We start from the raw sequence: 25,399 nt of genomic DNA on the forward strand, positions 1-25,399 counted from the left end.
TTCTCCAATACCACAGTTCAAAACATCAATTCTTTGGCACTCAGCTATCTTTATGGTCCAACTCTCACATCCATACATGACTACTAGAAAAACCATAGCCTTGACTAGACAGACCTTTGTCAGCAAAGTAATGTCTCTGTTTTTTAATATGCTGTCTAGGTTGGTCATAGCTTTTCTTCCAAGGAGCACACATCTTTTAATTTCATGGCTGCAGTCACCATCTGCAGTGATTTTGGAGCTCAAGAAAATAAAGTCCCTGCTTTCATTGTTTCCCCATCTATTTGTCATGAAGTGATGGGACCAGATGCCATGATCTTCACTTTCGGAATGTTAAGTTTTAAGCCAGCTTTTTCACTCTCCTCTTTCCTTTCACTTTCATCAAAAGACTCTTTAGTTCTTTGCTTTCTGCCATAAGAGTGGTGTCATCTACGTATCTGAAGTTATTGATATTTCTCCTGGCAATCTTGATTCCAGCTTGTGCTTCATCAAGTCTGGAATTCTGCATGATGTACTCTGCATATAAGTTAAATAAGCAGGGTGACAATATACAGCCTTGACATACTCCTTTCCCAATTTGGAACCAGTCCATTGTTCCATGTCCAGTTCTAACTGTTGCTTCTTGACCTACAAACAGATTTCTCAGGAGGCAGGTAAGGTGCTCTGGTATTCCCATCTCTTGAAGAATAATCCACAATTTGTTGTGATCCACACAGTCAAAGGCTTTGGTGTAGTAGATGCTTTTCTGGAACTCTCTTACTTTATGATCCAACAATGTTGGCAATTTGATCTCTGGTTCCTCTGCCTTTTCAAAATCCAGCTTGAACATCTGGAAGTTCTCAGTTCACATACTATTGAAGTCTGGCTTGGAGAATTTTGAGCATTACTTTGCTAGTGTGTAAGATAAGTGCGATTGTGTGGTAATTTGAACATTCTTTGGCATTGCCTTTCTTTGGGATTGGAATGAAAACTGACCTTTCCAGTCCTGTGGCCACTGCTGAGTTCTCCAAATTTGCTGACATATTGAGGGCAGCACTTTGACAGCATCATCTTTTAGGATTTGAAATAGCTCAACTGGAATTCCATCACCTCTACTAACTTTGTTCATAGTGATGCTTCCTAAGGCCCACACAACTTGGCATTCCAGGATGTCTGGTTCTAGGGTGGTGATCACCATCATGATTATCGGCGTCATTAAGATCTTTTTTTGTATAGTTCTTCTGTGTATTCTTGCCACCTCTTCTTAATCTCTTCTGTTTCTGTTAGGCCCATACCATTTCTGTCCTCTACTGTGTCCATCTCTGCATGAAATGTTCCCTCAGTATTTCTAATTTTCTTGAAGAGATCTCTAGTCTTCCCCATTCTATTGTTTGCTTCTATTTCTTTGCATTGATCACTGAGGAAGGATTTCTTATCTCTCCTTGCTATTCTTTGGAACTCTGCATTCAGATGGGTATATCTTTCCTTTTCTCCTTTGCCTTGAGCTTCTCTTCTTTTCTCAGCTATTTGTAAGGTCTCCTCAGACAACCATTTTACCTTTTTGCATTTCTTTTTCTTGGGAATGGTCTTGATCACTACCTCCCGTACAAAGTCACGAACCTCCATCCATAATTCTCTAGGTACTGTCTATCAGATCTAAGCCCGTGAATCTATTTGTCATTTCCACTATATAATCGTAAGGGATCTGCTTTAAGTCATACCTGAATGGTCTAGTGGTTTTCCCTACCTTCTTCAATTTAAGTCTGAATTGTGCAATAAGGAGTTCATGATCTGAACTCCAGTCCCATCACTTCATGGCAAATAGAGGGGAAAAAGTACAAGCAGTGATATATTTTTTTGGAGGCTCCAAAATCACTGTGGATGGTGACTGCAGCCATTAAATTAAAAGATGCTTGCCCCTTGGAAGGAAAGCTATGACAAACCTAGACAGCATAATAAAAAAGCAAAGACATCACTCTGCTGACAATGGTCCAAATAGTCAAACTATTGTTTTTCCAGTAGTCATGTACAGATGTGAAAGTTGGATCATAAAGAAGGCTGAGCACCAAAGAACTGATGCTTTCAAATTGTGGTGCTGGAGAAGAATCTTGAGTGTCCCTTGGACAGCAAGGAGATCAAACCAGTCAATCCTAAAGGAAATCAGTCCTGAATATTCACTGGAAGGACTGATGCTGAAGTTCTAATACTTTGGCCACCTGATACGCAGAGCTGACTCACTGGAAAAGACCCTGATGGTAGGAAAAGTTGAAGGCAAAAGGAGAAGAGGGCAGCAGTGGATGAGATGGTTAGATAGCAACACCGACGCAATCGACATAAGTTTGAGAAAACTCCAGGAGATAGTGAAGGACAGGGAAGCCTCGTGTTCTGTAGTCCATGGGGTCACAAAGAGTTGAACACAAGTTAGCAACTGAACAACAATATCATAGATATGCATTCATTTGTGTTTCCATATATTAGAGTCCTTCCAGAAAGTGAATGTAAAAATCCAGCAAACAGAACATAGTAAGTAGTAGTTTCTAATGGTAAGTGTCAAGTGCATTTTTCTTAAACATAGGTTTTGATCAGAAAGTCAAAAGCAAGGAAAAAGGATTTTACATAGTTGTCACAAATTCACTTCAATGGAACATCAACTAGGTTTTGATTCACTTAAAGTCTCAGCCATAAAGAACTTCATAGTCCCTTTATCTAGTTCAATTTTCAAATAAGAAATTAATTTTAATAAATAGCGAGTGACAAAATTTTTGAAAGTCATGGTTTAGGGACTTCCCTGGTGGGCCAGTGATTAAGACTTCACCTTCCAATGCAGGGGGATTGGGTTTGATCTCTGGCCCAGGAGCTAAGATCCCACATGCCTCCTGGCCAAAAAACCAGAAACAGAAGCAGTACTATAACAAATTTAATAAAGACTTCAAAAATGGTTCACATAAAAAGTATCTTTTTAAAAATTTTTTAAAAAGCATGATTTAAGCAGGTTATTAAATATAACCTGCCTTAAAGTATATCTGTGAAGAAGACTGTTACAATAGGACAAGAAAGAAATCTGGTAAATAATGAAGCACTGGCATTCTGAATGGAGGGGAGAATCTTCCAGTCTTTGGAGAGGTCAGAGAAAAGACATCAGTGACTACTGTGGTATCCAGCATTGCTGAGTTTTCCTTTCCCATGTTTCTTCCTAAGCTTGCCTTTTCTCTTTTACCCTAGCAAGCACACTGACAAACACCAACAAATCCCTTTTGCGGCATTCACTCAATTAGCTAAAAGACAATGAATATTAAAGTTTACAACATAAATAAACCTATATATCAAAGCAAGTCTATCATAAAGGCTCTTGAGTCCCTGCACACAGCCGGCTTTTGCAATAACCAGTCCCTACTGGCAGCATGGGTTTTCAGAGGAATTCATCTGTGTGTGTGGGTAACTTTCTCCACTACACTGAAGGGGAAAAGGAAGACCAAAGGTATGTTTTATATTCCAGTTCTGAAAGAGAGTAGTCAAAACAGTTGTTCCATTAAATTGTAATCATTCATATCCACACTGTTATTTTCTCAATTAAGGATACTTGTGATCAAAGTTATACCACATCCGGAAGAGCCATGCGCTCTCTGCTTTGGTAGTTCTTCTTTCACTTTCAGGAATACCCTGCAAACAGACAATAAAGAAGTCAATACATAGATAAAGACAAAAAATACATTCATTTAAGAGTCATTCCTCTGTAGAATTACAAATATAGCCTAATTTAAGAGTTTGCATATTGCAGCTTAGGAATAAGAAACTGAAGTGTTTTTCTGAACACTTCTATTACTCAGGATGCTTCTTCATTTATGAGTCGACTGGCATTTAGAAAAATTAATGTGGGATAATCCACCCCCTAAATCTGAAAGCCTTACACCCACAAAGTGAACTGCACCTTAAGTGGAAAACATCCCATTGACATTCTGATCTTTGGGAGTTGTCATGGGTCCCAAAACTAACTAGCATTTTCAAAGATGCTACTATGTTGTTAGAACACTAGCAAAATTTAAGTAAGTAGGGAAATTTCATGGTAAGCCAGGCTGGGTAGGAGGGAAAACTAACACAGCAAGAAGATCTCTTCAAAAACAGCTCCCTCCAAAATATAAACTGCATCTTCATGTGTAACATGGAGCAGTCAGCAGTGGCGCTGTGAGGCCAACTGGTTCACCTCGGCTCTGATGTGAACTAGTCGGGCAAGTCCCTTCCCCTCCCAGACTGAGTTTTTTCCTGAATACAATGTGAACCTTACTCAAAGGCTCTTTCCAGCATGAATGTTCTGTTTCCATGATTTTCGAAGAGTACAGTTTAGATTCTGGGTTTTGGTTCCTGTTTTCCCTGATCCTCAAAATAAGTGAATTTTCCTCTCAATAGGTATCAAAACACACAATACAAAAAGTCTGAGAACACTGCACAGGCTTACAGTGTTTCCTTTCATATCAGGAGGCATTAGTTTGTATAGCTCCACTTTTTGAAGTCGTCAGCAACAAATCTACAGATCTCACGATCCCCTCACCACATGAACACCTGTAAACCTAACCCCTACATGCTCCATAGTTACTAAAATCTTCCTCTGTGCTTCCTGGTAGACACTTGAAATATTGAGTAAACAATATACTGAGCCAAGGCATCCACAGTTTTGAGGGCAAAGTAAAAATGACATTTTTTTTTCTGGATGTCACAGTTGGTACTCACCTACCTGGCTCTCTCCCTGTCACTCCGTTTCCATTTGTCCTCTGTGGTGACAGAGGGGACATAACAGGTAGAGGCCAACACAGATGGTGATCAAGCACTTGTCTGGGGAGCTGTCTGATCACTACTCTTGTTTTGACATGGGGGTGGAGGCACTGAGGGGCTATTATCCTTTGGAAACTACCCCAGGAACTCAGCATCATGGGAATTCATCCAGCCTGGTTTGTACAATTATTTCAAGCCCATGAAATTATACTTTAAGGTTCTGACCACAAAAGAGGCAGGTGCATCCTAGGTCACATACAAACTCATCACTCAAGAGCTAGCAAAATTAGCATTCAGGAAATGAATCTGACAAAAAATTTTTTTTAATTACACTCTGAAGACAAGTAGACCAGGGCCTGTTTCAGACAAGAAAAAGAACTGTTATTTTTAAAGAGATGCTTTCCATGTTCAAAAACCTCATTTCTGTGATTTCCCATCTCATGTATAGGGCAGAGGCACCTATTCAGCTGTGCTCAGAAAGCATTAAAAGGTGGAAGGAAAATACCAGAAAAAGGTGGTCAGTCTAGAGGAAGTACTGAGTTACAATGCACTAGTCTACCAAGTTCTGGTTCAAGGAAACAATAGAGAAAGTGACACATGAGTGTAAGCAAGGAAACATGGGCAGGGCTGAGGCAGAGGGTAAGAAAGCACATTCTCCTGAACAGGCAGGGAAGTCTGGCTGAAGAGTCCAAGGCTTCCGGGCAGTTCTCAAGGGCAGCTGCTGGTCATCCAATTTGAAAGTTGCACAGGAAAAGCAGCTGGAGTGGGGCTTACATGAGAGACAAGACTTCATGCGCAAACCAAAATGGAAAAAGGCTCCCTGTGCCAGAGCAGTCACTTGAAAACCCAGGAGTGCTTAAGGGACTGTTCTTGTCTGTGACCAAAGCCCAGCCTTGCCCACAGATAGGGGAGCTGTCACCCTTGATAACCACACACGGCCTAAAATTCAGTTTTGTCTCTATCGAGCAGTGAGAAAAGCCAGGAATGATATGATGTCAGTTAAAAGCTGATGCAAATAGGACAGGATCTAAATAACAGTGGCATGAAGTCTACAGAGATTTGTTTTCTTTCCAAGCAACCGCACATTTGACAGAAATGCCAAGACAACACAAATGCATATTTACCAAATGTTCTTGGTCAGAATCAACACCAACCCTAAAAGAAAAACACAAAAGGCAAATGAGATCTTGAAGCCAAAAAACAATGCCTATTCACAAGTGAGCACTCCTAGGCAACAACTTTTCTCAACACAGAAGCTATGAAATGACTAATATTTTTGTGCTTCTCAATGGCTGCTGCTGTAGACTTTTGGCTCCTGCCATTTTCCTTAGCAACAGCTTGACTCCTAAGGCAGGCAGGGTCTACTAACCTTCTCTTCCTGCAAGCCAATCCCATTTACCAGTTTCAGAAAAAATAACTTTTTCTTTTGTGACCAAGTCCACAATAAGCAGGAGTCAGGGCAAGCAGTGCTGCCCCAGTGGCTGAATAAGAACTCTAGGGCAGTTCCACAAACAAGGCTGGCCCAGTGCAGTTCCAGGAGGAAGCTGCATATTTTCAGACCTCTCAGCTCTCCAGGCAACATTCTGTTATGATGACTGAAGAGAAGGTCCAATTCCAGGGTGTTTTTCCATAGGCGAATGGATAGCCATTAGCCTTGGTTCTTCATGATTCTTTTTTTATCTGCTTTCTGTATCTCAGGGAACAGCTTCATTATGAGAAGCTCTCTTTGACCCCTCTATCTCCTCAATCTGAGCACTCACCACCTCTGTTCTGCTGCTGCTGCTCCTAAGTCGCTTCAGTCGTGTCCGACTCTGTGCGACCCTATAGATGGCAGCCCACCAGGCTCCTCCGTCCCTGGGATTCTCCAGGTAAGAACACTGGAGTGGGTTGCCATTTCCTTCTCCAATGCATGAAGGTGAAAAGTGAAAGTGAGGTTGATCAGTCGTGTCCGACTCTTTGCGACCCCATGGACTGCAGCCTGCCAGGCTCCTCCGTCCATGGGAGTTTCCAGGCAAGAGTACTGGAGTGGGTTGCTATTGCCTTCTTCAGGGCCACCTCTGTTCATTCTCCCTCTAAACTGTCTCTCAGATCCTCTCTCCTTTACATTTCAACTGCTCAATCTGGGACCTCATTCTGACTCACAGCATCTGGAGCAACTGGCTGTAAGGGTCCCCCACTGTCAGGCTCTCCCTGAGATTTAGCCATCTCAAGCAGAGAGCTCACTGGCTTACTACCTTTACAAAAGTCTCTGAGGGCAGCTTGTAACCCAGAGGGTCAAGTCTAAGGTCCTTTGTGTGACATTCAAGACTCTCTTCAAATTAGCCACCCCTGCCACTCTGGCCCAGTTTTCCCCTCCCCCTCGCACAAACACCCACTGGTAGCGAGAACTGACTGCTCCTCGCCCCAGACCCTGTCCTCTCCTGAGCTTCCATGCCTCTGCTTGTGCTGGTCCCTCTATCTGAACTGTATTGTCCCTTATTTTGTTCTCCTTTTTTGAGTTCCAAAGGAACCATTCTGTGACTCCTTCAGTCAGGATCATTTTTCCTCTGGGCTTTTCTAATTAGTATTTTCTAATTCCTTTATTATAATACTTAATACAGTATAGTTATTTACCTGTCAGTATCCCCAGATAAGACTGTGAGTTCCTTGAGGGTAAAGGTCATGTCCCAATTCATCTCTGTATCCCCAGAGTCTAGTACAGTACCTGACACACAATAGGTGTTCAAATGTTTATCGATTAAGGCCACTACTACCGACAACACAGAAAAAAGGGCAGTGTGAGAAGCTGCAGCAGGAGCAGCCTAGTAACACCAAAGGAAGGAAAATGATGCACGACCTTATCTGGAAGGCAAGGGAATCAGGGCCAAATACTTAGAAAACAGATGGTCACAATCAGATTCAGAATTCCAAGAAATGCTCATTTCTTCTTTGTTAAGATGGCCAGAAGCTTTTTAATACCTCCTTTGCCATATTAAACGCTAACCACATTTGTGTATCTCAAGTGACATCTAGTGGTCTTGACAACTCATGTTTAATTCTAAGATGGAAGAGTATTGGAGGCCAAGTTAACATAATAAATATTTATCAGAGCAGTTATTACCTGCCAGGCACTGTGCTAAGCACAGGGCATAGACATGATTTACACACAGCCCTGCCCTCCAGGAGTTCACAGATTGGTGGGAGAGACAGACATAACTACAGCACAATCCCCAAGCGCTCTGCAGTCCAGGAGAGCTGGGTTCCAATCTGACCTCAGCTCCTTTAGAGCTGTTTGAAATTAGTCAAGTCATGCCGCCCTATGAACCACAGTTCTATCACCTGAGAAATGGGGGTGATGGCCCCCATGCAGAGTTGCTGCAAGGACTAAACAAGAAAATGTGTCTAAAGATTTTAAAACAGTGATACATCATTGTTGTTCAGTCGCTCAGTTGTGTCCAACTCTCTCTGACCCCGAGGACTGCAGTACGCCAGACTTCCCTGTCCTTCATCATTAACACTTGCTAAATGGTAGCTTTGGGCGGCGGCCGAGAGGAGCTACCCCACGTCCGAGGTCAGGGGTGGTGGCCGAGAGGAGCTACCCCACATCCACGGTCAGGGGTGGCGGCAGAGAGGAGCAACCCCACATCCAAGGAGCGGCGGCTGCGTGGACGCAGGAGGGCCGAGAGGAGCTACTCTACGTTCAAGGTCAGGAGAGGCAACCTCATCCAGGGTAAGGAGCGGTGGCTGCGCTTTGCTGGAGCAGCCGTGAAGAGATACCCCACGCCCAAGGTAAGAGAAATCCAAGTAAGATGGTAGGTGTTGTGAGAGGATATCAGAGGGCAGACACACTGAAACCATATTCACAGAAAACTAGCCAATCTGATCACAGGACCACAGCCTTGTCTAACTCAACGAAACTAAGCCATGCCGTGTGGGGCCACCCAAGACGGGACAGGTCATGGTGGAGAGGTCTGACAGAATGGGGTCCACTGGAGAAGGGAATGGCAAAGCACTTCAGAATTCTTGCCTTGAGAACCCCATGAACAGTGCAAAAAGGCAAAATGATAGGACACTGAAAGAGGAACTCCCCAGGTCGGTAGGTGCCCAATATGCTACTGGAGATCAGTGGAGAAATAACTCCAGAAAGAATGAAGGGATGGAGCCAAAGCAAAAACAATACCCAGATATGGATGTGACTGGTGACAGAAGCAAGGTCTGATGCTGTAAAGAGCAATATTGCATAGGACCCTGGAATGTTAGGTCCATGAATCAAGGCAAATTGGAAGTGGTCAAACAGGAGATAGCAAGAGTGAATGTCGACAATCTAGGAATCAGCGAACTAAAATGGACTGGAATGGGTGAATTTAACTCAGATGACCATTATATCTCCAACTGTGGGCAGGAATCCCTTAGAAGAAATGGAGTAGCCATCATGGTCAACAAAAAAGTCCAAAATGCAGTACTTGGATGCAATCTCAAAAACGACAGAATGATCTCTGTTCGTTTCCAAGGCAAACCATTCAATATCATGGTAATCCAAGCCTATGCCCCAACCAGTAATGCTGAAGAAGCTGAACAGTTCTATGAAGACCGACAAGACCTTTTAGAATTAACACCCAAAAAAGATGTCCTTTTCATTATAGGGGACTGGAATGCAGAAGTAGGAAGTCAAGAAACGTCTGGAGTAACATGCAAATTTGGCCTTGGAGTAAAGAATGAAGCAGGGCAAAAGCTAATAGAGTTCTGCCAAGAGAATGCACTGGTCACAGCAAACACCCTCTTCCAACAACACAAGAGAAGACTCTACACATGGACATCACCAGATGGTCAACACCGAAGTCAGACTGATTATGTTCTTTGAAGCCAAAGATGGAGAAGCTTTATACAGTCAGCAAAATCAACAGCAGGAGCTGACTGTGGCTCAGATCAAAAACTCCTTACTGCCAAATTCAGATTTAAATTGAAGAGAGTAGGGAAAACCATTAGACCATTCAGGTATGACCTAAATCAAATCCCTTATGATTTCACAGTGTAAGTGAGAAATAGATTTAAGGGACTAGATCTGATAGACAAAGTGCCTGATGAACTATGGACGAAGGTTCATGACACTGTACAGGAGACAGGGATCAAGACCCTCCCCATGGAAAAGAAATGCAAAAAAGGAAAACGGCTGTCTGAGGAGGACTTACAAATAGTTGTGAAAAGAAGAGAAGAGAAAAGCAAAGGAGAAAAGGAAAGATATTCCCATTTGAATGCAGAGTTCCAAAGAATAGCAAGGACAGATAAGAAAGCCTTCCTCAGTGATCAATGTAAAGAAATAGAGGAAAACAATAGAATGGGAAAGACTAGAGATCTCTTCAAGAAAATTAGAGATACCAAGGGAACATTTCATGCAAAGATGGGTTCAATAAAGGACAGAAATGGTAGGGACCTAACAGAAGCAGAAGATATTAAGAAGAGGTGGCAAGAATACACAGAAGAACTGTACAAAAAAGATCTTCACGACCCAGATAATCACAATGGTGTGATCATTCACCTAGAGCCAGACATCCTGGAATTCGAAGTCAAGTGAACCTTAGAAAGCATCACTACGAACAAAGCTAGTGGATGTGATGGAATTCCAGTTGAGCTACTTCAAATCCTGAAAGATGATGCTGTGAAATTGCTGCATTCAATATGTCAGGAAATTTGGAAAACTCAGCAGTGGACACAGGACTGGAAAAGGTCAGTTTTCATTCCAATACCAAAGAAAGGCAATCCCAAAGAATGCTCAAACTACTGTACAATTGCACTCATCTTACACACTAGTAAAGTAATGCTCAAAATTCTCCAAGCCAGGCTTCAGCAATACATGAACCATGAACTTCCAGATGTTCAAGCTGGTTTTAGAAAAGGCAGAGGAACCAGAGATCAAATTGCCAATATCTCCTGGATCATCAAAAAAGCAAGAGAGTTCCAGAAAAACATCTATTTCTGGCTTATTGACTACGCCAAAGTCTTTGACTATGTGGATCACAATAAACTGGAAAGTTCTGAAAGAGATGGAAATACCAGACCACCTGACCTGCCTCTTGGAAAACCTATATGCAGGTCAGGAAGGAACAGTTAGAACTGGACATGGAACAACAGACTTGTTCCAAGTAAGAAAAGGAGTACGTCAAGGCTGTATATTGTCACCCTGCTTATTTAACTTATATGCAGAGTACATCATGAGAAATGCTGGGCTCTAGGAAGCACAAGCTAGAATCCAGATTGCCAGGAGAAATATCAATAACCTCAGATATGCAGATAACACCACCCTTATGGCAGAAAGTGAAGAGGAACTAAAAAGCCTCTTGATGAAAGTGAAAGAGGAGAGTGAAAAAGTTGGCTTAAAGCTCAACATTCAGAAAACTAAGATCATGGCATTTGGTCCCATCACTTCATGACAAATAGATGGGGAAACAGTGGAAACAGTGGCTTACTTTATTTTTTGGGGCTCCAAAATCACTGCAGATGGTGACTGCAGCCATGAAATTAAAAGACACTCACTCCTTCGAAGGAAAGTTATGACTAACCTAGATAGCATATTAAAAAGCAGAGACATTACTTTGCCAACAAAGGTCCATCTAGTCAAGGCTATGGTTTTTCAAGTGGTCATGTATGGATGTGAGAGTTGGACTGTGAAGAAAGCTGAGCACCAAAGAATTGATGCTTTTGAACTGTGGTGTTGGAGAAGACTCTTGAGAGTCCCTTGGACTGCAAGGAGATCCAACCAGTCCACCCTAAAGGAGATCAGTCCTGGATGTTCATTGGAAGGACTGATGCTGAAGCTGAAACTCCAATACTTTTGCCACCTCATGTGAAGAGTTGACTCATTGGAAAAGACCCTGATGCTGGGAGGGATTGGGGGCAGGAGGAGAAGGGGACGAAGTGGATGAGATGGCTGGATGGCATCACCGACTCGATGGACAGGAGTTTGGGTAAACTCCGGGAGTTGGTGATGGTCAGGGAGGCCTGGTGGGCTGCAGTTCATGGGGTCGCAATGAGTCGGACACGACTGAGCAACTGAACTGAACTGAAATGGTAGCTCTTATAATAACATCATCATTACAAGGCTGACTGAAAACAGTGCTATAACAGAGGTACTCTACAGTAAGCAGACGGAAGAGTGGTTCTCAGAGAAAAGAAGAGGGTGAAAGGAGGAGGTGTTTGACCTATGTCGTTTCCTGGGAGTGGAAGAGCATTCCAGGCAGAGGCAACAGTATGAGCAAAGGCTCAGAGATGGAGAAGTGCAAACTTTGTGTGGTACACAACAAGGAGCCAAGGTTGACTGTCACAAACTGTGCAAAAGGACAGAGAAAGAGCTGGCTGGCTCTCACTCACTGAGGAGCCACTGTCCACACAACAGGAGAGATCACATCACGTTCTTGCTTTGAAATCCTACAAGACTGCCAACTGGATTTTATTTATTTTTAAACAGAAAAATTTATTTTTAAGATATTCTTCTTTTATTTACACTACATTTTCTTTTTAATGGCTACACTGGCTCTTTGTTGCTACGTGAGGGTTTTCTCTAGTTGTGGCGAGTAGGGGCTATTCTCAAGTCGTGGTACATGGGCTCCTCTTCTCGTGTTGCGGAGCAAAGGCTCTAGGGCACCCAGGCTCAGTAGTTGTGGTGCACAGGCTTAGCTGCTCCATGCATGTGGAATCTTGCCGGACCAGGGATCGAACCCATGTCTCCTGCATTGGCAGGTGGATTCTTTATCACTGGACCATCAGGGAAGTTCCAAGTGAATTTTAAAATCCAAACTCCTTACTGTGTCCTACTAGAACCAATAGCAGGGGTCCACCGACCATGCCAAGTTGGTGCACCTCCTGCGTTTGTGAATAAAGTCTTGTGGGAGCATGGCCATGGCGACTGATTCATGTATTGTCTATAGGGCTTTCATCCTGGGGTTGAGTAGTTGAGACAGAGACCATATGGCCTTCAAAGCCTAAAATATTATTCTCTGGCCCCTGACAGGACACATTTATCAAGCCCTGCCCCTAAAGGATCTTGCTCACCTTGTTTCCTACCTCCCATTTGATTACTATATTCCAGCTAGGTGAGCTTTTTTTCCTTTTCATTCAACAGGCTGTTTGTTCCTGCCTCAGGATCTTTGTACTTGCTCTCCCCTCTGCCTGGACCACTCCACTATTCTTCCTACTCACTGCTTAACTGGCATTATCTTGTCATTCAGGTATCCTAAGCTCAAATGTAACCTCATAGACACCTTTCTTGAGCTCTATCTATAAAATACACTCTATGCCCACCTACTATCATAGCACCTTGTTTGCCATCAGAGCATTTAACATCACCTAAAATAGTCATCTTCATTTACTTACTTGCTAGTTTACTATCTGTCTTCTCCCACTACAGTACAGACTTTATGGGACCAGAGACCTTTTCTATCTTGTTACTACCACTGTACCTCTCCAGATCAGGGTCTCTTAACCTTTGCAGTACCAACATTTTGGCTCAGATTATTCTTTGTTGTGGGGACTGCTCTGTGTACTTGTGGATGTTTAGCAGTATCCTTGGCTTCTACCAACAAGATGCCAGTAGCAGCCCCCTCTCTTTGATTGTGACAATCAGAAATGTCTTCAGGCATTGCCAAATGCCCCTGTGGGGAATCTCAGCTAGTTGACAGCCATTAAATTTTACCTTAAAACAGCACTGGGAACATGGTTGGTGCTAAATTAGTATTCATCGAATAAATGAATAAAAGGTACATTTGAAGTATTGTACTAAGAGTTTTACAGACATGAGCTCAGGAATCCTTACAACAACCCTGGAGGAAAGTACTGTTACACATGTTACTGATGGGGAAACTGAGGCTTAGAAAGGTTAAAGAACTTGCTCAAGATCACAGAATTACTAAAAAAAGGGGCAAGAACTCAGTCAAACCTAATCCTGCATATATGTTAAAACTGAAGGACTTTTTAGTAGTCTCACAATTATACTCAACAAATTTGGGGGGAGGTAAGAGAAACTTAAATTCCGGTCTCTGCAAAGAGGCCAAAAAAACCCCAAACAACAACATTAATAATAGTTAACCTAAGACTGTAAGATAATGTATACAACTGAATGCCAAACCATGCTACAGGACAGGCAAGATGGGGCCAAAGAGCTTGCAAAGATGGTGAGGAGGATTCAACTTTATGTGAGTAGGTAGGTTTTTGGGTAGCTTTTTTCTGGGGGGTGGGGTAAACATGGGTATTTGGTTTAGTATGTGTGAAAGGCAGTTAGGGAAGAGAACTGATTCTACTTAAACACTGAGACTCCACTTAAGAGTGTTATTTTTCCTAAATTATCTTACATTTAGTTTTGACTTTGTTTTCCTTAGTAGAATAAGGAAGAACCTTCATTTTAAAACTCTTGAGGAAAAAAAAGGAGCTTAATCCTTCCAAAATGGACCATCCTCATTTCTTGATGCAGAGGTCTAGGACAAATCAAGTGAGACTGGAGGCTCCTCTGTCCACTATTAATGGTATTTATGAGCTTGAACAACTAGAAACTTTTAAAGCCTCTATTTCCCCACTTGTAAAATGGAGTGATTGTGAGTAGATAAATATATAAAATGCACTTAGCATAATGCCCCGCACATAGAAGGTGTTCAACAAATGCCAGGTCCTCCCTGAAGTAATAATCAGAGTTACAAGAACATTATTTTGATGTATTTTCAATTATCCACAGTAACAGCACAGGAATTGTAATAAAAGGATTTGAACAGTAAAGAGAGAGAAAGACAATCATAACAACATTCAAAGTCTGACTTAGGGCTGGTTGCTATTTAGAGTATTAAAAGAAATGCATACAATGGAGAATGGACTCTATAAGACGTGAAAGAAATACTGTTTTCTCTAATGAACCTTACACATTCTAGAAGCTCAGTAGCTCTCAAGATCTTTGAAGTTACAGCAAACACAGAAGTAAAACCTATAACGGCTTTAACTATAGACTGCTGTACCCATGGAAACAAATGCAGAACTCCTGAGATACAAGGGAGCTTTTTCCAATTGAATACATTAACTAGTGTGCATTCAAGACTAAGATCTTACAACCTTGGCCTTGGATTGTCAGGTCAGAAACTGTGCTGATCATGAAGATAAGAATGAATGATAATATCTAGTTGTTGATTTGGGCTGGGATAAATCAGACTGTCTCATATGCTGCAGATACAAGAAAATGTTTGATCCAGTTTGGAGATATGAATAATAAGTCTTAAATATATGCATATCCCTTGACCAAGCAATTTGACTTCTAGGAATGCATCCTAAGGAAATAGCCAAGTGCACAATGGTATATGCATTTCCAAACATCCGCACTGTTAATCATAATAGTAAGAGCAAAATTCTCAGTTAGCCATAATAACAAAAACCTAAAAACAACACAAAAGTCCAATGGTAGAGATTTGGTTAATAAGTTACAATGTAAGCAGCCATTAAAATAATGATGTTTACTAACATAAATGTCTATGCTATATTATATTTAAAAATCAGTTTATAAGAGCACCTGTAGTGTTGCCTCTTTTTGTTAAAAAAATACATAGAGCAGACCAAGAGGTCTGGAAAGACATCCCTCCAAGTGTTAACAATAGTTTTTATCCTTCCTTTGCATATTTTCCATTTTTTCTGTGCTACATGTTATACACTTATTATAAGGAAGAAATGAAATATTAGGGACTTATCTAAGCTTAAAATTCTCTCATGGTTAAAAGAAAAATAACCCAAATTACATTTTAATACTACAATGAGGTCCCCAGTCAACACATACCTTATATGCAAACATGACAGCATGGCAGTGGTGCCACCACCAAATACCCACACAGTAAAAAACACAATCAGAAGTGTGGTGCTGAACATCATCTGCCGGGCATAAGTGGCCGTATCTCGAATGGCCAAGGCAAACGCCATCGCGCCACGAAGGCCTACAAGGGAATAGGAGGAGGACAACATGAACTTCATCAATTCAAAGACATAAGGTACATTCTGAGACCTTAGAATAGCATGAACAAATACATATTTCAACATATGTAGGTATATACAACCAAAAAGAAAAAGAATTAGTAGATGATACTCACAAGCATTGATCATTTAATAATTTTTTAAACTCTATTTTAAAATGTACTTACATTAAAGTTCACTCTTTCGGGTGTACACTTCCATAAGTTTTGACAAATGTATAGAGGTGTGTGACCACTACCACAACCGAGACACAGCGGTTTCATCACCCCTCTCCCAAATTCCTTTGTGCTACCTTCTTTTTGGTATAACCTCTCATAATACTACCAAACTCTTGGTAACTACTAATTTTCTCTGCATTGCTGGGTTTTTGTCTTTTTGAGGATATCGTGTAAATGGAACATACATAATGAAACCATTTGAGCCTGGCTTCTTTCACTCAGCACAATGCCTCTGAGGGCCATATATGTTCTATGTATCACTGGTTTATTCTTTCTAGCACTGAGGAATATTCCATGGCATGGAGGTGCCATTATTTTGCATACTCCCTCACTCACTGGAAGACAGACAATTGGGCTGTTTCCAGGTTTTGGCAATTACGAAGAGAACTGCCATAAACATGCACATATAGATTTTTGTGTGAAAATGTGTTCATCTTTACCTCTTCCACTACACTTAACATAGTTCTGAACTGGGAATTTGGAACCAGAACATGAGAAAACTCCCATAGAAAGGAATGGGACACTTTTAAAAAGGATGTTTTACTGGAGGCTGCGATTTCAATGTTTAAGGGAAAATCACTGCAGATGGTGACTGAAGCCATGAAATTAAAAGATGCTTACCCCTTGGAAGGAAAGTTATGACCAACCTGGATAGCATATTTAAAAGCAGAGACATTATTTTGCCAACAAAGGTCCGTCTAGTCAAGGCTATGGTTTTTCCAGTAGTCATGTATGGATGTGAGAGTTGGACGGTGAAGAAAGCTGAGCGCCGAAGAATTGATGCTTTTGCACTGTGGTGTTGGCGAAGACTCTTGAGAGTCCCTTGGACTGCAAGAAGATCCAACCAGTCCATCCTAAAGGAGATCAGTCCTGGGTGTTCATTGGAAGGACTGATGCTGAAGCTGAAACTCCAATACTTTTGCCACCTCATGCGAAGAGTTGACTCATTGGAAAAGTCCCTGATGCTGGGAAGGATTGGGGGCAGAAGGAGAAGGGGACGACAGAGGATGAGATGGCTGGATGGCATCACCGACTTGATGGACATGGGTTTGGGTAGACTCCGGGAGTTGATGAACAGGGAGGCCTGGCGTGCTGCGATTCATGGGGTTGCAAAGAGTCGGACACAACTGAGCAACTGAACTGAACTGAATATACTATCAGCATATTATTTCCATCTAAAATCAGACTGGTATATGCACTGTGAGTTGTTTCCTGGAGGAGGCAAGAAAGAGAGAGTTAAAACTTACCAGCAAACATCATCATGTGTTGAAAATTTGATCCAATCTTACTTCTTCTACCCAAATTAAGTAAGAGGGACAAGGGGTAAATATTGGCAGCTCTTCCCAAGAAAATAGCAATCTAAAATTATTAATAGGTTAAGGATAATTCTTTTTATTGTTAACATTATTTAGACCATACATTCCTATCACTGGACTTTTGTACTGTTTCTAGGATTTTGCTATTATGGCTAACGATTGAGGGGGGAGCCACCTGGGTCCCTAAGAACAAGGACAACTCCCTAAGGATGGTTACAAGGCTGTGCGGGTCCCTGGTGACTTTGTGGAGCAGAGCCTGCTGCACCAGTCCAGACTTTTACATGAGAGGGAAATACATTTCTATCTTTTAAAAACCTCAGTTAACTTTGATAATTACCTCATGAAACCAAACCTATATCCTAACAAATACAGCCAGAAAGAGAACAAGTGTCTCCTGGTAAGAGTCAATTTCCATGGTAGGATTCTGTTTTGAGGAATTTCAACTCCTAATAGACTTGAAAACCTACAGAAAATATTTAGCCTTGGTTCTGGGTAAGTACTGTGGATTCAAGCCACTTGACTGCTTAAAAATTTCTCAAAGACTAGCAGGATATGAAGTTACTGCTTTCATGGGAGTCTTCCAGTTAAGGTTTTTCTCTTATGAATAAGGATTTATCTTTTTCTGCCTGAAGTTCATTCTCAGAAGACTAAGACTCAGTAGAATGGTATTTCAGTAATACTTCAGTTTCTAACACAGATCCTACTTAGAGTTTTAATTAAGAAAATATTTCTGGCAATCTCTTTTGGCTGAATCTTCATTGTGAGGTGGTTTCTTAAAACACTACTTCTTTTGAAAATCACTAATTCAAACATCCCGCTCTCTGACCACAATTTCTCTTTCCATGTTTCACATCCACCTATTGCAGATAATTCTTCCATCTTACTGGGACCTCCAGTCCAAATACCCCTCTGATTTTCCATCAGTCAGTCCTCTCCCCTCTTCATTTCCTTTTCTAGCCGCATCTTAATAAAACTCTCCAATACTTAGCAATCCCTTTCCCCTCTGTTTTCACTGCACCAACCTGACAAAACTACAAACTCAGATGGACTCAGCTATCTGTTTTCTCCATGCTTATAGCTAAATAGTCCTGGATAAAGTCATACAACAGGGCAGACTGACTCTACTATTAAGATTTATTCCTCAAACTCAAATGGGTCTCTAACACCGCTCAGCGATTCTATTGCATTTCTTTGGTCAATGCAGTTTTCCACTCTCTGCAACAACTATTTCCTCAAAACTTCTATCATCTATGGGAGCCAGCCTCCTAGAGGGTTCCCTAGTATTCACACCCTTGTGTAGTCTCAGCTCACACTTTACCAGGGTTTGTGTGTGACCAATAGAAAACAGCAGAAGGGAGATGGTACACTGTCTCCAAGATTAGGTCATAAAAGCCCTTTACATTCCATCTTGGTGCTCTCTCATCTCACTCTGTCCCCCTGGGGAAGCTATGTTGTGAGTTGCCCCATGGAGAGGTCCACGTGGAGAAGAACTGAAGCCTCCAGTTAGTAGCCATGTCAGTGAGCTTGGGGTGGCTCCTCTGTCCCAGTCAAGTCTTGAGAGAGTACAGTCCCAACCCAGAACATGATTATAATCTCATGAGGGATACTGGAGCCTGCCAACTTAACCTGCCAGTTAAGTTGCTTCTGGATTCCAGACTCTCAGAAACAGCAAAATAACACGTTTGTTGTTTTAAGTTGCTAAATTTTAGGGTAATTTGTTACATAGTAGATAACTGATAGGCCACCTGCTCCTATCTCACTTTCAGCAGATGATCTCACCTCCTACTTTACCGATAAAAATAGAAGTAATCAGAGAAATGCCATCTTGCAAATGTACCTTCATCTCTACATAATCTACCCTCTCCTGGAACAATGGCAGAGCTGTGCTTCCTCCCACTGGAGGCCCATCCCTCCCCATGTGCTTTGGATTCCATCTCTTCCTACCTTCTTGTGAGGTTGGCACTATTGCTTGCTCTCTTTCATGTAATCAGCTTCTCCTTTTCAACTAGGTTTTAAAAACTCAATGAGAGAGAGAAAGAGAAGGGTGGCGGAGAGGGAAAGAGTGGGCAAGCCTCCTTCCATCTTTCATCATCTTTCAACTACTGCCCTATGGCACAAACTGCAAACTGCTCTTCATCATCCAATCTCTCTTTCTTCCGTTCAGTAACAGAGGACAAACAGTTTTATCTTTTGGAGTTGGCAGAAAGGTAGGAAACTTTTTCTTGTCATTTCAATCTGTCAGTATTATTTGTGCAATAAACAAAAACGTAAATAGAATAGACTGGATAAAAGAGTTGAAAACCTTATTTACTTTACTCAGAGGAAAATATTATATATTATTATTATACATATTATTTATATTAAAAATATATGTACCTTATAAATTCTTATCAATCTTATCAACCATCCCACCCCCAAGAAAACATATGCAAATCTCAATTTAAAAAGAAGTTCCCAAAACAGAATATATAATAAAGGATACAAATGCTCCTACTACAAATGTTGGGTTAAAAACATGGTTCTGGAAGGTGAACAGTGTCAGTCCCATGTAGGAGAAGATGAAATTCTCTGCCAAGAAATTGAGAAGCTCAAACAACTGAAACAAAATTTCAAAAGGTTAGTCCAGCAAAAATCTATGTAATTTGAAAACATGAGTATTACTAAGATATTGAAACAGATACTTCCAATATGTAATGTTCATGTATATCCTCCAAAACATGTGATTCAGAAGGAAGCAAATGTAGAGATGACATTTCTGGTCCCACAGAAAAAGCCATAAATGTTTCCCCCTTACTTGCCCAATCAACTTCCCTTCTTCAATTCCCATATTCAGTCATCCTCACCCTCATCCTCCAAACCCTGCCAATTTTTCTTTTGGAATGTTCTTGGCTGTCTCGGCCACTGAGTTAGTCTTTCATCGCTTCCCATCCATAATGCTGGGGAAGGACCCTAAGTGGTATCCCTGCCACCCTCGTCTTCTACACCCCCACTCAATTAATCCCTAAATATAGCAGGTCCCAGACACTTCCCTCTTTACAGTCTGTAAGACCCAGTTCAAATCATTTTATCCTGGCACAGAGTGCTTCATGACAACTCTCATACCACCTTGCCATGTGATTTCACTTTTTCACTTTTAAGAGAGTGAGGGCTTACACGTTATAGTCCAGTGCTCTGTTCCCTGCCCTGCTACCTGCCCACCTCCACCTGTTTACATTACTGTGCATGTACACACACACACACACACACACACACACACACACACACACTGGAATATTACTCATCCATGAAAAGGAATTAAAATTTGCCATTTGCAACAATATGGATGGACCTAGTGGGCACTATGCTAAGTGAAATAAGTCAGAGAAAGACAAATACTATGTGACCTCACTTATATGTGAATTCTAAAAACAAAGAAAAAAAACAGAAACAGAGTTATAGAGAACAGATGGTGGCCAGAGGGGATAGAGTTGGGGGAAGGAAAGAAATAGGTGATGGAGATTAAGAGGTACAAATTTTAAGTTGCCAAATAAATGAGTCATGGGATGAAAGGCACAGTGTGGGGAATATAGTCAATAATAAGGTATTATCTTTTATCATGGTGATTATTTTGAAATGTATATAAAAACCAAATTGCTATGCTGTGTAACAGGAACTAACATAGTGTTACAGGCCTCCCCAGTGGCTCAGCAGTAAAGAATCACCAGCAATGCAGGAGCCACAGGAGATGTGGGTTCAATTTGTGGGTTAGGAAGATCCCCTAGAGGAGGGCATGGCAATACACTCCAGTATTCTTGCCCAGAGAATCCCATGGACAAAGGAGCCTGATGGGCTACAGTCTACAGGGTCACAAAGAGAGACATGATTGAAGTGACTGAGCATACGCAAACAACAGTGTCATAGGTCAATTATACTTCAAAATAAACTAACTCATAGAAAAAGACATCAGATGTGTGGTTACCAAATGCAAGTTGTAGGGAGAGGGGAATTGGATAGAGGAAGTAAAAAGGTACAAACTTTCAGTTATGAGATAAACAAGTACTAGGGATGTAATGCACAATATGGTAAATATAATTAACACTGTGGTATGTTATATATGAAAGTTGTTAAGAGTAAATCCTAAGAGTTCTCATCACAAGAAAAAAGTTTTCCTATTTCTTTAATTTTGTATCTATATGACATGATGTGGTCACTATTTCATGAGGTATATAAATCAAACCATTACTCTGTACACTTTAAACTTAAAACAGTGCTGTATGCCAATAAAACTAGAAGAAAAAAAGCCATTAGAGGAAAACAAAGAAAAGAAGCTAACCAACCACTGGAATCACAATACTTGCCCCTGGCTACTCTGCTTATCTATCTCTACCCTAAAAGCTGTCACCCTTCAATCTGTCAGTCTCATCTATTTCTGGAGCCAACAGAAGAGGAACTGAAATGAGCAGACATCACTTTGAACAGAACAAAGACTATTTTTCAGTAAAAAAAATTGTTTTGCTGCAAAAAAAAGTTTATTGACAAACTATAAAGTTTCTCTTACCTGTTTAGTTCTATGCTGAGACTCTGTGGACAAGTTATTGTATGTATAATGGGCCTGTGTGATGCCACAAAACAACACTGCAACCACACCTATAGAGACAATGAGTTCCAAGTTCACATCAAAGGCATGTTTTCAAATTTTATACTAAGGATCTTATTCAAAGAAGTGAATTAGATGTTTAGTGTTAAATTCTTCAGTTGTGACTTACTTTGTTGAGAGGAACCGCTTCCATTGAAAACCTTTTACATTCTTTTTTCCCCCCAATTATTTTTATTAGTTGGAGGCTAATTACTTTACAATATTGTAGTGGTTTTTGCCATACATTGATATGAATCAGCCATGGACTTACATGTGTTCCCCATCCTGAACCCCCCTCCCACTTCCCTCCCCATCCCATCCCTCTGGGTCATCCCAGTGCAGCAGCCCCAAGCACTTGTCTCATGCATTAAACCTGGACTGGTGATCTGTTTCACACTTGATAATATACATGTTTTGATGCTGTTCTCTCAGATCATCCCACCCTCGCCTTCTCCCATAGAGTCCAAAAGTCTGTTCTATACATCTGTATCTCTTTTTCTGTCTTGCATATAGGGTTATCGTTACCATCTTTCTAAATTCCATATATATGTGTTAGTATACTATATTGGTGTTTTTCTTTCTGGCTTACTTTACTCTGTATAATGGGCTCCAGTTTCATCCACCTCATTAGAACTGATTCAAATGAATTCTTTTTAATGGCTGAGTAATATTTCATTGTGCATATGTACCATAGCTTTCTTATCCATTCGTCTGCTGATGGGCATCTAGGTTGCTTCCATGTCCTGGCTATTATAAACAGTGCTGCGATGAACATTGGGGTACACGTGTCTCTTTCAGATCTGGTTTCCTCGGTGTGTATGCCCAGAAGTGGGATTGCTGGGTCATATGGCAGTTCTATTTTCAGTTTTTTAAAGAATCTCCACACTGTTCTCCAGAATGGCTGTACTAGTTTGCATTCCCACCAACAGTGTAAGAGGGTTCCCTTTTCTCCACACCCTCTCCAGCATTTATTGCTTGTAGACTTTTGGATAGCAGCCATTCTGACTGGCGTGTAATGGTACCTCATTGAGGTTTTGATTTGCATTTCTCTGATAATGAGTGGTGTTGAGCATCTTTTCATGTGAAAACCTTTTATATTCTAAAATGATAGCATAAATGCCAACCCTAACAAGAGTGCTCAAACACTAGAGGAGTCGGTCCACACATAGAAAAAAAAATCACTGGCTAAGTCACTCCCTATAAGTGACAATTGAAAGGAGAAAGTAACCTACCTGTGAAACCCCATGCTTCAGCTAAGAGGAAGGTACTCCAGGACATCAAGAAGAACAAGCCTGTCTCCAACAGCTGGAACTCTCGTAATTTGGTGAACTTTGTCACGTAAGACTGTCAAGGTTGATAACAAGATCTCATAATACAAAAGTGTTACTAGAAAAAATTATAGTCGAAGCAAGGCAAGCCTGAAAGCAGAAGGATTCTCCAGTCTCTAACACAAAAGTCACAGAATAAGGAGGCACCAAAGTGAAGAAATTGTGAACATAAGCATTGTACTAAGAAGTCAGCAGTCCTCCCTTCCATGAGGAAGCTCTACAGCTTAGTCCATCCAGTTGTTTTATGGGTATCACATGCTTTGTTAGAAACCATGCAGTAAAGAACAGCATGTGTGTACTCTCAGTAACTCAGTCGTGTCTGACTCTTCTGAGACTCATGGACTATAGCCCACCAGGCTCCTCTGTCAATGGAATTTTCCAGGCAAGAATATTGGAGTGGGTTGCCTTCCTAACCCAAGTAAAGAACAGACATGACAGTAAAGGACAGGAGTGACAGATCAGATACGCAACATGCCAACTCTATTAATTTGAGACCCAAGGCAAGACAGCTTCCATAATAATAGGAATTTATACCTAGTAAAAATTCTCAATTCTCAATTCATGAGATTTGATTTCAATCCTCTCTGTGATGTAGAGTAACTCTGTGATGAGGAAACTGAGGCATGTCACTCACTCATACTGGTCTAAGTATTTGATAGTTGCCAGTGGAAGGGCCTGTATCAAACTGTGGCAAATCTCAGCCTGGAGTCTACATTCCCTTCAACAAATGTGTACTACAACACAATGATAAAGTTTCTCAAGGAACTTAGGCTTGGAAAGAGATACTAGCTGGCCTGGTCCTTCTTCAGAACTGTTTTCACTGTCCCTTTAGGGCTCAGTTTGCCTGAGAAAAAGTCCTAAGACAAGCTTCTTCCAGCACAAAACTGAAGTACAGAAAATGAATATATTTTTGGAAAAGTATTTGTTTTCTATGAAAGTACCTTGAAAGTTCTGGAGCTGGAAGTTCTTTAGAGATCAAATCCTACTCATCTTCCCCGCTCTCCTCACCCTCCACCTTCCTATACTGAGGTCCCATGAAGTGCAGTGCCAGCAATTCTTCTATATTAGGAGTTCCAAAAGGCAGAGGCCACAAGAGGTCTTGTTTATCTGTAATACACAGGGCATAGCATGTGGTATATAACAGGTAATCAAGAAATTTTTTTTGAAGAATGAAAAGCTTGATATAAAACAGAAAATTGAATTTCCAGAAGTTTAGGTATACTTGCACTTAAAGAATCCAATAACAGAAAATTTAGATCCATTTATTAAACTGTCATTTTCTATTATATTTTAACTTATGAACATGAAACTGCAATGACTAAGAAAAAAGAAATTTTTTTAATGAATACAGAGTGACTGGCTCAATGTTTCTAAAAGCAAACTAGCGGTAATGTGTAGGACTTGAGAGCATGAGGTTAAAATCAGTGGGAGCTAAGATGAACTCCCATCTATCCTAACCCAGGAACTTTATTTTATTCAGTTGGTATCAGTATCATACATTCTTATTCGTCCTATTAAATGAAGAGCAAAAGGATGCCAGGCTGAACAGTCACATAGAACACCCAAGAGGCTCTTTGGAAAATACCCACCTTTATATCAATTCAGTCTACAACCTTCAAATTCACCCCCAAAGGGTCACTCTGTCTAAATAGAATTCTGTAGTGAGTGTTTAAGGGCATGAAGGCCTACACAAAGCAATAAAATTCTTTTATTTATTTACTGGTAAAGATGATTGCCTAATTCAAACCAAGTACTTGGTTATAAGGTTAACAATTATAACATGATGTCAATTGCGGAAGTAGGGGAGACCACAGAACACAGTATTACATTACTCTGTAAAGTTAACAAGAAAAGATAAATATAAAAAAAGGATATTAAAGCTGTCACCACTCCAGTAGCAGCACCCATTGCAAAAGAGCCACTGAAGATTCCAAGGAAAATCCCAATAGACTTGAACATGGCTGTGACATCAAAGGTGTGGCTGTTGTCTCCAGCTGGCTGGTATGCTACTATTGAGCTACAAAAGAGAAAGAAATGGCTCTTTCTTTGAGAAGCAATTTTTACTTTTAAAACATTATCTAAAAAATAATAAAATAAAAATTTAAAAATTACCTAGTGTCGAGCTTGATGATTAAATAAGAGGGGGTAAAAAACCAAAACTTTGGATTTGAATTGCCAAAATAAGGACCAAAGGTTACCAAAACACGCTGC

At 40.9% G+C, this 25,399-nt stretch overlaps 1 protein-coding gene across 1 annotated transcript in view; it reads right to left on the bottom strand.

Moving 5' to 3' along the window:
- SLC9A6 (solute carrier family 9 member A6) overlaps positions 1-25,399 on the bottom strand; it is a 54,911-nt gene that overhangs the window by 10,106 nt on the left and 19,406 nt on the right. Inside the window, exons 7-14 of the mRNA XM_065915365.1 lie at positions 25,064-25,205; positions 23,093-23,198; positions 21,783-21,871; positions 19,728-19,841; positions 17,177-17,288; positions 15,521-15,674; positions 5,868-5,898; positions 3,557-3,636 (exon numbers count right to left, since the gene is read on the bottom strand). Of these exons, the coding sequence (XP_065771437.1) occupies positions 3,557-3,636; positions 5,868-5,898; positions 15,521-15,674; positions 17,177-17,288; positions 19,728-19,841; positions 21,783-21,871; positions 23,093-23,198; positions 25,064-25,205 (828 nt within the window). The remainder of the gene's footprint in view (positions 1-3,556; positions 3,637-5,867; positions 5,899-15,520; positions 15,675-17,176; positions 17,289-19,727; positions 19,842-21,782; positions 21,872-23,092; positions 23,199-25,063; positions 25,206-25,399) is intronic.

This window comes from Muntiacus reevesi, chromosome X, assembly GCF_963930625.1.
Source record: "Muntiacus reevesi chromosome X, mMunRee1.1, whole genome shotgun sequence".
Taxonomy (NCBI): Eukaryota; Metazoa; Chordata; class Mammalia; order Artiodactyla; family Cervidae; genus Muntiacus; species Muntiacus reevesi.